The 15,455-nt window shown below is 44.0% G+C and overlaps 1 protein-coding gene across 2 annotated transcripts; it reads right to left on the bottom strand.

Annotated features, from left to right (window-relative positions):
- Positions 1–4,695: 4,695 nt before the first annotated feature.
- Positions 4,696–15,311, bottom strand: LOC106603258 (human immunodeficiency virus type I enhancer-binding protein 2 homolog). Of its 2 annotated transcripts, none has more exons than XM_014196668.2 (7): positions 15,119–15,311; positions 8,125–12,145; positions 7,329–7,504; positions 6,891–7,066; positions 6,589–6,687; positions 5,602–6,449; positions 4,696–5,374 (listed from the first exon to the last, which is right to left on the bottom strand). In XM_014196668.2, the coding sequence occupies exons 2-7, from the start codon at positions 12,067–12,069 to the stop codon at positions 4,907–4,909; spliced, it is 5,712 nt and encodes a 1,903-aa protein (XP_014052143.2). In that variant the 5' UTR covers positions 12,070–12,145; positions 15,119–15,311; the 3' UTR covers positions 4,696–4,906. The 2 variants fall into 2 exon arrangements, with proteins under 2 accessions (XP_014052143.2, XP_014052133.2); XM_014196658.2 differs by having other exon boundaries at positions 15,065–15,305.
- Positions 15,312–15,455: the final 144 nt, after the last annotated feature.

Here is a 15,455-nt window from a genome sequence, read left to right as displayed (position 1 = left end):
CATAGAGTATGACCTGTGATAGCATGCAAATGGAGTCGGTAAAGTGATAGCCACCCCAGACATCATGGTGAGAGTTAAAGCTGAGTATAACGTATTTTATATCAATCCACACTCATGCCTCAGCTGTGAAACTGTAAATGTCAAGTCAATTTGCTAACGTCATGTTAACTTCAATATTTAAAATGCAATTATTTTTTACCTCTTAAAAGATATCTACAATCCACATCAAAAGTTGTGAATTTAACACTGAAAATTCAACCCAGAAAAATAAACTGCACATAAAGGAAATATGAATTTCACTGTACAAGTATTTACATTTTTAGCGGAAACAAATTAATTAATCCACCCATCTTCTTCACCTAAAACCTAAAAGAACATTCACACTTAAAATTAAAGGGAAGAAAATTGTAAAACTTAAATGCACTGTACATGCATACTTACAGTGACTTCAGGAAGTATTCATACCCCTTTACTTATTTCACATTTTGGTGTGTTACAGCCTGAATTCGAAATGGATTAGGTAGATTTTTTTTCACCCATCTACTCACAATACCCTATAATGACAAATTGAAAACATTTTTTTAAATTCTTTTTTTTCCTAAATGTATTGAAAATTAAATACAGAAACATCTCATTTACATAACTATTCACACCCCTGAGTCAATACATCTTAGAATCACATTTGGCAGAGACTACAGCTTTGAATCTTTCTTGGTAAGTCTCTAAGAGCTTTGCACACCTGGATTGTACAATATTTGCACATCATTATTTTTTTAATTCTTGAAGCTCTGTCAAGTTGGTTGTTGATCATTGCTAGACAGCCATTTTAAAGTCTTACCACAGATTTTCAAGCCAATTTAATTTAAAACTGTAACTAAGCCACTCAGGAACATTCAATATTGTCATGCTAAGCAACTCCAGGTTATAGTTCCCCTCGTGTTTAAGGTTATTGTCCTGATGAAAGGGGAATTTGTCTCCCAGTGTCTGTTGGAAAGGAGACTGAACCAGGTTTTCCTCTAGGATCTTGCCTGTGCTTAGCTCAATTCCATTTATTTTATCCCAAAAAACCTCCCTTGCCAATAACAAGCATACCCATAACATGATGCAGCCACCACCATGCTTGAAAATATGAAGAGTGGTACTCAGTGATGTGTTGTGTTGGATTTGCCCCAAACATAACGTATTCAGGATAGAAAGTACATCTCTTTGCCACATTTTTTGCAGTTTTACTTTATTTCCATATTGCAAACATGATGCATGTTTTGAAATATTTATATTCTGTACAGGCTTTCTTCTTTTTACTGTCATTTACATTTGTACTGTGGAGTAAATACAATATTGTTGATCCATCCACTGTTTTCTCCTATCACAGCCATTAAACTCTGTAACTGTTTTAAAGTCACCATTGGCCTCATGGTGAAATCCCTGAGCGGTTTTCTACCACTCCGGCAACTGAGTTAGGAAGGACACCTGTATCTTTGTAGTGACTGGGTGTATTGACACACTATCCAAAGTGTAATTAATAACTTCACCATGATCAAATAGATATTCAATGTCTGCTTTTTTAAAATTTTAACCCATCTACCCATCTACCAAAAACCTCCCTGGTCTTTGTGGTTGAATCTGTGTTTGAAATTCACTGCTCGACTGAGGGACCTTACAAATAATTAAGTGTCGGGTACAGAGATGAGGTAGTCATTCAAAAATCATGTTAAACACTATTATTGCTCACAGAGTCCACGCAACTTATTATATGGCTTGTTAAGCACATTTTTACTCCTGAACATACTTAGGCTTGATATAACAAAGGGGTTGAATACTTATTGACTCAAGACTCATTTCAGCTTTTCATTTTAAATGAATTTGTAAAAATTTCTAAAAACATAATTCCTTTTTGACATTATGGGGTATTGCGTGTAGGCCAGTGACACAACATCTAAATGTAATACATTTTGGCTGTAACACAACAAAACGTGGAAAAAGTCAAAGGGTGTGAATACTTTCTGAAGGCACGGTAGATAAGGATCACTTAAAAGAAGTGGAATGTTTGAACTCACAATAGATCACATGATTGTTTTTATTTCTCCTTACTAACCATCTCAGTCAGTTATCAAAGTTTGGATGAAAGTGCTTATTTCAATTCATAAAGGTTCAAAGGCCAGAATAACAAAAACAAGTTTTTGATTAAGCCATAAGTTATAAAGCAATGACATGACATCATAAGGATCTCATAAGCATCGGTCAGTGGGACACACTGTTGCATAAGTGGAGATAATATACAGCATATAAATAGTAGTCAAATATTTTCCATCATCAATAAGAGAGTACTTTTCTAATATATAAAGACATCTCACAGTATACATAATATTCACTTCTCTATTTGTGCAATAGCATAAAGATAAAAACACAACATTGAGAATCTGCAACGTAAAGCATTTAAAATAGACACATTCACATTAAACGTAGCTGCACAAATCAGCAATTTAATTCCACAAAGTAAAAGCTATGTTTTAGTGCAATATTCATTGATAATAAATAACACTGTCACGTCAGACAATTCTGATTAAAAGTTCCTTAAAAATGATATTCACTTTCCCCTTGCTTAATATGCTTGTTCAAAACATAGGTTGAAAGCAAAGAAAAGGCACAGACAGACCTTCGCTGTTCAATCAAAAGCACCAAACTGGACAAGAAGCAAGTCTACGCTAAATTTGGTCAGACTCCATTTTCAAATCCTTTCATATTTCAGATACTTTGTTGTTATTTCCTCTCCAATTTTTTTCAATAATCAAACCCTTAACTATCATCACTCGATATGACTACAACAACAGCCTATTTTCAAAGTAGTCAAATCAAATGTTATTGGTCACACACACATATTTAGCAGATGTTATTGCGGGTGTAGCGAAATGCTTGTCCAAGTATACGTCCACATATACATGTGTATGCACATACTGTATGTGTTAAGAGTGGGTTATGGAGTATAATCAACATCAATAATTATGTTTGTGTGCAAGTATATGCAAGCTTAATTAATATATAAGCATTTACTTTAATACCATGTTTTGCACCTGTGTCCACCACTTCAACTGGCAAGAAGCTTGTCCTTCGCTATGAATATTCTGCTGACCTAAATGTTCAAAAACTCTTAATTCATAGAGAAATTCATAGAGAGCATGAAGTCTGTGTTGTTCCTGTATTTCAAGGTTTGTTCTTCGCTCAGATATAGATATAGTCTGTGGGAGGGAGACAGGAGAGGAGGGGCTTGTTAGATGCATGGCCTTTACACTACTAGCATGCAGAAACCTGAACCGACTGAGAGGAGAGCCTCCAACACCCAACCAAAAGGGCCTGGATGAAGTAATTTTGTATGTCTGTCTGTCTGTCTAGAGGAATGAGATTGAGAGGGACTGTGGATGTATTCTGGTCCCAGATCTGCTTGTGCTGTCTTGCCAACTCCTATGTGACCATAGAAGTTGGCAAGACAGCATAAACAGATCTAGGACCAGGCAAGCTGGGGGACTGGACGATGGATGAGAGGCTCCGCTGCTCCTGGAGGAAGCTCCAAGGTACACTATATATACAAAAGTATGTGGACACCCCTTCAAATTAGTGGATTCAGCTATTTCAACTACACCCGTTGCTGACAGGTGTATAAAATCGAGCACACAGCCATGCAATCTCCCTAGACAAACATTGGCAGTGGAATGGCCTTACTGAAGAGCTCAGTGACTTTCAACATTGCACCGTAATAGGATGCAACCTTGCCAACAAGTCAGTTCATCACATTTCTGCCCTGCTAGAGCTGCCCCGTTCAACTGTAAGTGCTGTTATTGTGAAGTGGAAACATCTAGGAGCAACAACGGCTCAGCCGCGAAGTGGTAGGCCACACAAGCGCACAGAACGGGACCCCCGAGTGCTGAAGTGCGTAAAAATCGTCTGTCCTCGGTTGCAACACTCACTACCGAGTTCCAAACTGCCTCTGGAAGCAACGTCAGCACAAGAACTGTTCGTCGGGCGCTTCATGAAATGGGTTTCCATGGCCGAGCAGCCGCACACAAGCCTAAGATCACGATGTGCAATGCCAAGCGTCAGTTGGAGTGGTGTAAATCTCACCGCCATTGGACTCTGGAGCAGTGGAAACGCATTCTCCAGAGTGATGAATCACGCTTTATCATCTGGCAGTCTGAAGGACAAATCTGGGGTTGGTGGATGCCAGGAGAACGCTACCTGCCCCAATGCATAGTGCCAACTGTAAAGTTTGGTGGAGGAGGATTAATGGTCTGGGGCTGTTTTTCATGGTTCAGGCTAGGCCCCTTAGTTCCAGTGAAGGGGAATCTTAATGCTTACAGCATACAATGACATTCTAGACGATTCTGTGTTTCCAACTTTGTGGCAACAGTTTGGGGAAGGCCCTTTACTGTTTCAGCATGACAATTTACATTTACATTTACGTCATTTAGCAGACGCTCTTATCCAGAGCAACTTACAAGTTGGTGCATTCACCTTATGATATCCAATGCCCCCGTGCACAAAGCGAGGTCCATACAGAAATGGTTTGTCAAGATCGGTGTGGAAGAACTTGACTGGCCTGCACAGAGCCCTGACCTCAACCCCATCGAACACCTTTGGGATGAATTGGAACGCCGACTGCGAGCCAGGCCTAATCACCCAACATCAGTGCCCAACCTCACTAATGATCTTGTGGCTGAATGAAAGCAAGTCCAGTGGAGGCTGTTATAGCAGCAATGGGGGGAACAACTCCATATTAATGCTCATGATTTTGGAATGAGATGTTAGACGAGCAGGTGTCCACATACTTTTGGTCATGTAGTGTATGTCCCAAATGGTACCCTATTCCCTATAGAGTGCATTACTTTTGACCAGAGCCCTATGCAACCCCAGTCTATAGATGCTCCTCGGAAGTGATCCTGAGGTAGGCGATGGCCTTGGTGCAGGTCTGAAGACCCTCTTCCTGCTTAGGGTCCCTGACCGTGAGGACAGAGACAGGATCTTTCTCCTCCTCAGAGTCCCAGGGTGTCTGGTGGGGGGACGGCCTCTCCCTTTCCCGCTCCTTCTCCTGCTGCTGGGCTACGGAGTCCTCTGCACCTGGGCCCGCCACACAGACAGATCCCTCCTTATTGCTGTCCTGGTGGAGCTCAGTCTTCTGAAGGGACAGGGCTGACAGATGGGTCCGGTCAGAGCTGCAGGAGGGCAAAGAGCGCAGTACCTGGATCCCCCCGATAGGGACCATGGGGAGAAGAGTTCGAGCCTGCTGCTGGGAGTGTAGGGGAAGGTGGCTGAGGACGTTATGATGGGTACAACTGGAGCTGGAGGGACCAGGCAGGTTGGGGAGCGTGCTTCTCCTCTGATCCTAAAAACAACAAGTTATAGTGACTACCAGAAGACAGTTTTCTACAGTTTAATGCAGGGACTCCAGCGGTGGGAAAAAAACGAATAAAGGTTTTATATCAAGAATACTAACAACCCAGCTGACAAAGTGGTTGAAGTGAAGTCAGTGCAACTAGTTTTGCATGGACAAGCATACTAGTCAATCTAAACATGTGTGTATAATATAGTGTAAACAACTACATTACATACCAAATCCATTTCAATGGATCCTCCCTTGTGGACAAGTTCAGCCTTGGCTTGTTGCATGGTTTTATCGCCAGACCCTCTGTGTTGCGAGCCCCCTCTACGTGGAGACACAGCCCTCAGCACCACCCTCTGTCTGCCCCGGGCCGATGGCTCCCTCCTCCCAACCAGGTCCACTCCGCCTGGGGACAGGGGCCTCTCCATGCAGGCCGGGGAGAGGTGCTGGATGGGGGTGAGGTTGGGGGAGCTAGGCCTCAGCTGGGAGGTGTCCCATCGAGGTGAGGAGCGACCCCGGGGGGAGAGATCTCTACGGGGTGATGGGTAGCGGAGCTGGGAGGGGGACGGTTCCCTCAGAGGGGACTCCCAGCCAGGGGACAGCAGACCGGTGAACAGACAACCCTGGTCAGGAGACAGCATGGCCAGGCTACAGTCCTCATCCACAAGCCTCTCTCTCTCACTCTGCTCTTTGTCCAGGCTGGAGGCCAAGACAGTCCTCCGGTCTGGCCCTGTCCTCTTGCCTGAGATGGAGGTATGGGGATGGGACGATGGAGGCATGATGGAGTTGGTGAGGCAGCTGGGGAGAGAACGGAAGGTACTGAGGGTACAGCCATGGAGAGCTGATGACACAACCTGGGTGATGGTGGTAGCGGTGACCGACAGAGAGGCTATGTCACAGGGCTGAGGGCTGGTGCTCCGGGAGCGGATCTTTGGAGTGGAGCCACCGTCGTAATCATCATCGTCATCTTCGTCGATGTCATCTATCTCTTCATCCATGCCATCGGAGTCGTCTGCGTCTGAGAACTGGTGTTTGGCTGAGCTCAAGACCCCGGTCTTCGAGTCTTGCTGGGTGTCATCTGTATTGTTTGAAAGAACAGAAAAAATAAAGACAAATATATATCAAACTCCTTTCTGTCATTAATTCAGTGTTACATATCTGAATAATTCATATTAGGGAGTAAAGTATAGTATACTGGTCATTGGTCAATATTTTACCAGATTCCTGTGTCTCTGTATCATCCACTGTAACTGACACCCCAAGCTCAAGACACTTCTTCATGTGAGCCTTTGACTTCATATGCTTGGTCAGGTTTCCTGTAGGACAACAAACATTTAAAGATTCATCTTGTTGAACTTATTATATTCATTACCATTCAATTGTACATTTAGGAAATAAATGTTCCTATTGTCATCAATCAATCATGTATAAATCACTTTTTAAATCAGCAGTTGTCACAAAGTGCTTTTATACCTCTTGGTTCATTCATTTCAATGGAATAAAAAGACGGGATACCCACCTTTAGTTTTGAAAGCGAAGATGCAGACCCTGCAAACGTAGGGTCTGACGTCAGTGTGGGTGCGTATATGTTTCTTTAGCATACTAGGTTTCTTACAGCGGATGCCACACTCCTCACAGATATACTTTCCTCGGCCTCTGCCCCTCACGTACACATAGTCCTCATTGGACTTGAACCTGAGGGAAGGGAAACAATCCTTAATGTGATGTTCTATAAAAAGCTTTAGACATGCAAGGTAAGTGAAAACATATATTTCATCTAATTCCAGGTCACCCTTGGGAAAGAGGTCTTCTGACCTCAATAGGACTACCGGGTTAAATAAATAAAGTTACAAATAATTTGTACCACCAGGCGTTACCCCTATATAAAGCATTACAAACTAACATTATAATGAACATTCTATTGCTTATTGATTCATGTGATAGTATCATAACTGACCCTCCTTCAAAGATTTTGATCTGGGTTGGTGTTGGTGTTAGCGCTGCTGTTTGTTTCGAGGAGACCTCCATGTCTTTCCAGTCCTCCTTCGCTGCTTTTACCCTGCAGCTGGCATCCTTCACTTTCCTTCCATAGGAGATCACATCCAGCTCTTTGAGCTCCGGTTTGCTCTGTAGCTAAATGAGATAGATAAATAAACGTTAATATGAAGAAAGAATAAAAAATGTAACCCCGTTTTCTCTCCACTTTCGTGATTACGATCTTGTCTCATCGCTGCAATTCCCCAATGGGCTCGGGAGAGGCGAAGGTCGAGTCATGCGTCCCCAGAAACCGCCAAACCATTTGCTTAACCCGGAAGCCAATGTTTCAGAGGAAACACCGTTCAACTGACGACCAAAGTCAGAGTGATGAGCCAAGTAAAGCCCCCCCCGGCCAAACCCTCCCCTAACCCGGACGACGCTGGGCCAATTGTGCGCTGCCCTATGGGACTACCGGTCACGACCCATAATGACACAGCCTGGGATTGAACCCCAGCCTGTAGTGACGCCACAACACTGCGATGCAGTGCCTTAGACCGCTGCGCCACTCGGGAGGAGGTCAAGAATAAACATTCTGTTAACATGCAGTTTAGATATATTTAGGTAATGGAGTTAGGTAATACAGGATATTAACAATGTAATATGGTTACAATATTATACAATATTAGATAGTTTATGATGTAACTTGAGTCAAGGATTGTAAACATACATTCAATATGGAAATGTGAGGGTCAAAAATGAACAATAAAGGTTCTCACCAGCTCAAGCCTCTGTCTCCATAAGAGTGAGGAGGAGACCAGTTTCCCAGTCCCAGGTTGGTACATGGCAGCCATGGTGTACACCCATGTGTTAGTCTTCTGTTTGGAGCGGAGCAGAGCCAGGGTTGCACTGGTGTTGAGGTTAAGAGGGTTGGGATTATGGGCACTGATGCACCACGTAGTGTACACAGAGGACATAGGAGAAGTGTTGGGAGTGCTGTTTGGCTTGGTGTAGTTCAGATAGCACCAACTCACAACTGTCGTTGTGCGAAGACTTGGAAACTGAGATATCAGTTTGGTGTTTTCACCGTCAGAGATGAGGATGCCCTGACCTTTGACTAACTGCACCATAATTTCCATCTGTGCCTTGCTGTCCATGCCAGACTCTTTGAAATCATTTAGTGAAATCAGAGAGGGTGGATGTAGGCTTGTTTCCGTTGGGGAGTTGTCCATAGGGGAATCAGGACATTCTGACCCTTGTTGCTGAGGTGAGATGAAGCTTCCACTTGCTCGGTCGTCTTGAGAATGATGTGAGGATGACACAGACAAAGAGGATATAGAAGGAAGGCCTGACAGTGATGCTCCCTGGTTGGTGTCACTTTTAAACTCTGTCTTTAAACTGTACTTGCTCTCTTCGGTCACATTACAGTTCCCTAACTCCACAGCACCCAACTCCTCCACTATCTCACCGTACATTTTCTCCTCTTTGACACGTTTCTGCTGTTTTACCTCCATTAACAGGTCCAAGCTGCTGGCCGGAGATAGCATGCGCTTGTTGGATCCACCACTGGATCCACAGTTGGTGGTGGAGATAGTCCTGGAGGTCAAGGTTAGAGGGATGCCTGTCTTAAACTTAGCTGGTGACAGATCTAGTACTTGAATCTGGGCTGGGTTGGTCAACAGTCCTCGGGCGTGTCCTAATAATGCATCTAAATTTGTGGATAAATGTGCAAAGTGAGAAGTGAGAGAGTTTTCGTATGGATCATCTACAACCTGTGACACAGTGGTGTATGTAATGCTACCGTAAGACGGTACGTGAGCCTGTATTCTAACAGGAACTAAGAGACCGGAGTGTGGTGGCTGAGGGGCAAACATTGGCAGAGACTGCGAGAGCAGAGAAGTGGTTGAGAACGACAGGGCATTGCTGAGGTACTGAGGAAGAATATTTAGCGGAAGGACTGGATGTGTAAATTCAGGGTCAACATTCAAGGACGCCTGTCTTACCAAGTTACCCCGTCTGTGTTCTGAGTAACTGGCGCCGAGTTCTGCATGTCTAACTTTGGCCATTGGAGAGAGGCTGCCGTAGTCAAATGATATGCTTCGGACCTCTGGGAGCTCTCTGCGCTGAGAGTTGCACGGTGCCTGTTCTGAAGAGGAGCGTCTCATTTCATGTTGTTGACGCTGGTTCAGGACAGAGAGGGAGTGGGCGCTTCCTGGCACAGCTAAGAACTCCAACGCTTTTCCAAACTCATCCTGTCTCGCTGCCGGGGAAGCTGGCTTGGGGATAAACTCTCGCTCTCTCTCTTCTCGGTCAAACGAGAAGCTGGAGCAGTAGGATAGGTTGCTGTCCTGACTAGGGCTTCGGGAGAGGCTCGTACAGGCCGACTCGAAGCTAGACTCACCAGAGGAGTGCTCCAAGTCAGCTAAGCGCAGTCTCTTCTTCTTTGGAGGGAGTTTTTCTGGGGGGAATTGAGACAGGGTTTCACTTCTTTGAGGCCATTGGAACTCCTCTACATATCTATCGGGCTCCTTTGCCTTCACCTGTTTAACCTCAGCTGCTTTCTCTTTCTCTGGACTGTCAGGTTCTACAGTCACCCTGATCTCTGGGACCTGTATGTTGGACTGACGGACTAGCTTAGGTGTCATTTGATATGATTGATCTAACAATCTACTGTCACTCAATTGGTGTGCAAAGATCTCAGTCCTTTTATCTCGAGTTTCAGTTTGCTCCACCACTTCCATTGAGGAAGGCTTTTCCCATCTCTGGTAGTTGTAAGACTCGTCAGAATGAGACCTGCTTAGGGAGTTTGTGTGTTGAATCACAGAGATGACATTACCTAAAGTTCTCTTCTCTGTGGTGTCTTGCAACATTTCCATGTCCAGTCTATCACACTGTGCTCTATCCTGTGTATTCACACTTTGGGCATGTACTTTCACTGAAGGAGTAGTGGTTAAAGTACCTTGAGAGGCTTGCTTTGAATCACAGTCCCTCATCTCTTCAGAGTGGTCGTAGTCTGTGTGATACTTGCCTGCTACATCCTCCTCCTCCCTAATACATTTTTCCTTCCGTCGCTTCCTCGTCGCACATTCCATCTCTACACCAAGGTTGGAAATATCAGAGATGTTTCCATAGTGATCAGGAAGTTCTGTGTGTCCATCGTGTGCAGAGTGTTCAAAGGCAGCCTGTCGCCTAAGTCTCCTAATACCTCCAGGGGACGCCCTCTCATCAAAGGAGTGGCTGCCTCGCAGGCCTTGTGGCATGTCCATACACGCAGCTGAGGACGTGGGCATCGAGTTGCTCCGCACCAGCTGTCCAGAATCAGAGAGCTCTAGTTGAGCCTCTTTCATTTCTTCCCTTGTAAATGAATGTGTGTTTATTCTGATCGATTCTATCAGTGATTCCTTTTCTTGTGTGAATACGCGGGAAACACCTCGCTCTGAAGACTTACGATCACTTATTAAGTCTGTAGTGCAAGTCACAACAGTTATGGCCTGTTTCGGGTTCGGTTTGTAACACTTCCCAAACATAATCTCTTGATAGGACCTGGTGTTTGTGTTGGGAGGACCACCAGTTTGGTGTTCTGCGCTCTCAGAGCGTGAGAAGTAACCTGAGTCTGTGCTGCCTTTGCTTCCCTGGCTAGGCAGGGAGAGAGATGTGTCAGTGTCACTGCTCCTTTTCTCTGAGAGCCGGAGTGCCAGTCTCTGCTTGATGGCGCTGGATTGAATTGCACGGCTGACCTGAGAAACGTCTGGAGCTTGAGCACCATTGATCTCTGGGAGCCTGGCTGAACGCTCCTCAGATAATGTTGATGTAACTCCCTGTTTCTGGGCAATGAGATTCAGTACTTTTACAGCAGTGGTGCTATCTGGTTCCTCGACTGAAACGGAGTCCAAGAAAGATGAATAGTCATCATCCGTGTCAGAGCTCTGCTCAGCGTCAGAGTATAACTCTCCTTCTCCTTCTAAAGATCCCCGGTCCTCTATGTTGGCATTGTAAGAACCCAGTTCTGAAATTGGCACTGTCCCAGCTTTGACAGAGTGAGCATGAGATTTTCTGTGTTTGTATAAATTGCTCTTGGTTTTGAAAGAGAAGCCACAGGGAACGCAGGGGTAGGGTCGCTCCCCAGTATGTGAGCGAATATGCTTTTTAAGTACGCTGGGTTTGGCACATGCCCTCCCACAATAATCACAAACATACTTCCCAGGCCTCTGCTGCTGTTTCTGCTCCATCTTACTACACACGTCCTTGGATAGCTCCTCTATCCCTGACTGGGAACAGTGTTGAAGAGACGCAGGTAAACTGGGGGAGCTCCTCTGTGGAGAGGGCCCTTCACAGTTGCCATGGGATAGCGGAAGTGCAGAAACCAAGCGATCTGCCGTTTTCTGTCTAGCAAAGGGAACTGTCTGTCTCTCCTGTGGTGGATATGATGTTAATACATTGTAATGAGGATGACTGCAGGCTTGATCCTGTAATTGGCGTAGTGATTTCCCTAATTGTCTTAGTTTCCCTGAGTCAGACGTTTCTGTTGAACCACATGTGGTTCTACTCTGGTCCTCCTCAGGTTGTGGGCATAGGTGCCACCCCTCCCCCTCAGAATCAGCCGAAGGGGGCATTTTAGTTTGGGCAGTTGTAGGCTCTGGTGCTGCCCACTTTTTCTGTGTAATTGTCTTTTTTAGACCCTCTTTAAAGCATTTGACCTCCACAGTAGTTTCTAGTGACTCCATGACGATTCCTCTTCAGGGTTGATATCCAATCATGTCTGTTATGTAAATGTAGTAATATATGGAGATAAAGGGTCATCTGAAAGATATCAGAAAACTGAAATTATTATTAGTGAAATTGCATACCTCAAAATATTACCTCAAGGACATCCAAGCATTATCCCTACCAAAGACAGAATACAAGCTTAATCAGTAGATGCAAAGATAACTTACTTACAAAAATAATGTACTTTATGTTCCTTCCTCAAATAAACTTGGTACATAATGACCAGTGTTCACACCAGGAAAGACAAATCTGGCTCTTTACTTACTAGACTCTCTCAAATACCTCATAGTACCTCATATTACACACACACATTGTGCACTACAATCACAATGTGTGTGTGTGTGCGTACTGTATTTGTGTGCACTTGGACTCTAAACTCAAAGACATTGGATGTGCGTACTGTATATTATCCTGTCCTATATCTCAGCTCCATACCATGGGGCTATCTGGATCTCGGCGCTATTACTATGCCTTCATCACAAATGGCAGCCTATCCCTTACATAGTGCACTACGTTTGACCAGGGCCTGTAGAATGGGATGTAATCTTGGCCCATACCTCAGCAATATACAATAGGGTTGGGTATGTAATCTTGTCCTATACCTCAGCTCTATACCATGGGGCTCCACAATATGCTGCGTCTCAGAGGGAACATCATTTTCATCTCAGTATCAAAGGCTGTGTGCTCTTTAACGAGGTTATGTAAGATTATCTGGTTCAAACCCACTGAGCTACTCTTAATTAGGACATTCTATGAGTGACGCTCTCTCTTTTTGTTACTTCCTACTGCTCTCTTTCTTACAACCATCCTAGTATTCTCTCTCTCTCTATCTCTCTCTCGGGGATGATACAAATCCAAGGTGACTCAAGATGCAGAGATAAAACATGCATTAAATCAAAGAGTCTGTGCTTATACAGCAAGTATGTCCAACTAATATTCAAATGGGAAGTGCTTTATCCTCCCACTTGACATATGGCTAAAGACTACAGTAATCAGATAGAGTTTTGCATTCCTCACTTAGACAGACAGACCAAAGAGGAGAATCCAGTATATACTGTGTACTGTAAAAGGTGGCTTTTTGGAACATTCTATGAGAGAAGGTTTCCAGAGGTATCAGGGCAGAGGTGACAACATTGTAAGCCTTGAGAGGGAGGGGACAGGGGATCTATCTCTCCTCAAGGTCATTCTGACCTCATAGCTGGGTATTTTTCCATCGTTCCCAACTAAAGCAATGAGAGGAGGAACTACAAGTGCAGGGTGTCAGGGAGATAAGCCTGCCTCATTGAAACAATGCATACCTCGCCTCTGAACTACACCACAGAGAGAGAGCGGGAAGGGAACAGACCCTTTAGTATGTACACTTCCCAACCTCTTTTAAGTATATCTATTCCTCATGTAGGTAAAGCTAATGGTCGTGTCGCACGTTACAGTAATATATCTCATTCATGGTATATCAAAACTGTTCACAGAAAGATGCTACTGTACCACTGGTGTGCATAGCCAAAGAGCTCTATTTTGATTTAATCTGACCACTTTTTTTTTGTTGTTACCTTTATTTAACTAGGCAAGTCAGTTAAGAACAAATTCTCATTTACAATGACGGCCTACCCCGGCCAAACCCTAACGACACTGGGCCAATTGTGCGCCGCCCTGTGGGACTCCCAATCACAGCCGGTTGTGATACAGCCTGGAATCAAACCAGGGTCTGTAATGACGCCTCTAGCACGGAGATGCAGTGCCTTAGAGCGCTCTGCCACTTGGGAGACCCTGGTAAATAGCATTGGCACTTGGATTGTAACCGGTGCTATGGTTAGATGACCTGAAGATAGAGCTCTTTGGCCACACACACACACACACACACACACACACACACCAGTGGTGGGTTTGAAGTTGAAAAATGAAAGCAAATGCAGAAAAGTACTTCATACCTCCGGTAAAATATGGTGGTGGATCTTTGCTGTTATGGGGCTATTTTGCTTCAACTGGTCTTGGCTCCCTTGTTAAGGTCAACGGCATCATGAACTTTACCAGGACATTTTAGCCAAAAACCTGGTTGTCTCTACCAGGAGGCTGACACTTGGCCGCAAGTGGATCCAGCAAGATATTAACCCCAAGCACTAATCAAAATCCACAAAGAAATTGTTCATTGACCACAAAATCAACATTTTGCAATGACCATCTCAGTCTCTGGACTTGAACCCCATTGAAAACCTGTGGATTGAATTGGGCAAACCATGTAGACGAAGGATATCAAGGATCTGTAAATATTCTGTATGGAGGAATGGTCTAAGATCCCTCCCAATGTGTTCTCCAATCTCATAACACATTTAGAAAAAGGCTCGGTGTGGTTATCCTTGCAAGTGGTCAGTGCTAGAGTATCTTTTTTGAATTTGTTACTCATTAAACAAAATATCTTTCTCTGAGCAATTGTATTAACATAATATAATTTCCCAATTTTTTAGCATACAATATAGCTCAGTATTTCTATTATCTGTTTTATACAGGCTTTTTTGCAAATCTTTCTCAAGGATGCCAATATTTATGGATCTGACCGTACATGCTGATAAGACATGGATGGTACAGCAGCTGAAGCATGTTGAATGGAGACATTGGGAAGCATACTGTATGTAGGTTATGGAAAACGACCTTATAATACCACTGCATCATATCACGTTCAAGCTATACAGAACATATCCCATAACAGGGATGACAGTCATGTAGGCCAACACTAGCCCCTCATCCATACATCTTATAAGGACAATACATAGCGCCAGGGACACTGAGACAGAAAGCCCATGGCATGACAGCCCACAGCATGCAGAATGAACACCAATGCAATGAGACTGTTTTCTACTCAGAATACATGCAGTTAAAGCACAAGGTCTGTGGTAAGAAAATAGTATCTCCTTAAGCAACAGACATGCAGATATCGAATATAATCATCATACAAACCTGACATTCGTATACTCCCTTCATGTCCCATATCGCCAGTCACATGTGACATACCTCATTTTGCAAATTCCAGCGGTCCATTCTCCATCCCTGGGTTATAGTAATAACAACAATGATCAGATTTAGCGAGGAGTAAAATCTCATCAATCTTATGTTTCCGCCGCTGCTGCTGGCTGACTGAGTATTCATTCGACTATCTATTGATGTGAGCTAGTCAACAGAGAAAATACCCAAGCATGACGCGGACAGACCCAGGCACAAAAATAGCAAAGGGGCCCTGTGAGGGATTATACAACAGCCCACGTTAAAATACATTTTCTCAAACACAGCATTTACACTTTTTTAGTGTGGGTCCAAAACACAGCAGACAGATACACTTTCTCAGTGTGGA

Source organism: Salmo salar, chromosome ssa01 (genome assembly GCF_905237065.1).
Source record: "Salmo salar chromosome ssa01, Ssal_v3.1, whole genome shotgun sequence".
Lineage (NCBI taxonomy): Eukaryota > Metazoa > Chordata > Actinopteri > Salmoniformes > Salmonidae > Salmo > Salmo salar.
Note: the sequence above shows the minus strand (reverse complement) of the source record. Positions and strands in the feature narration are given on the sequence as shown.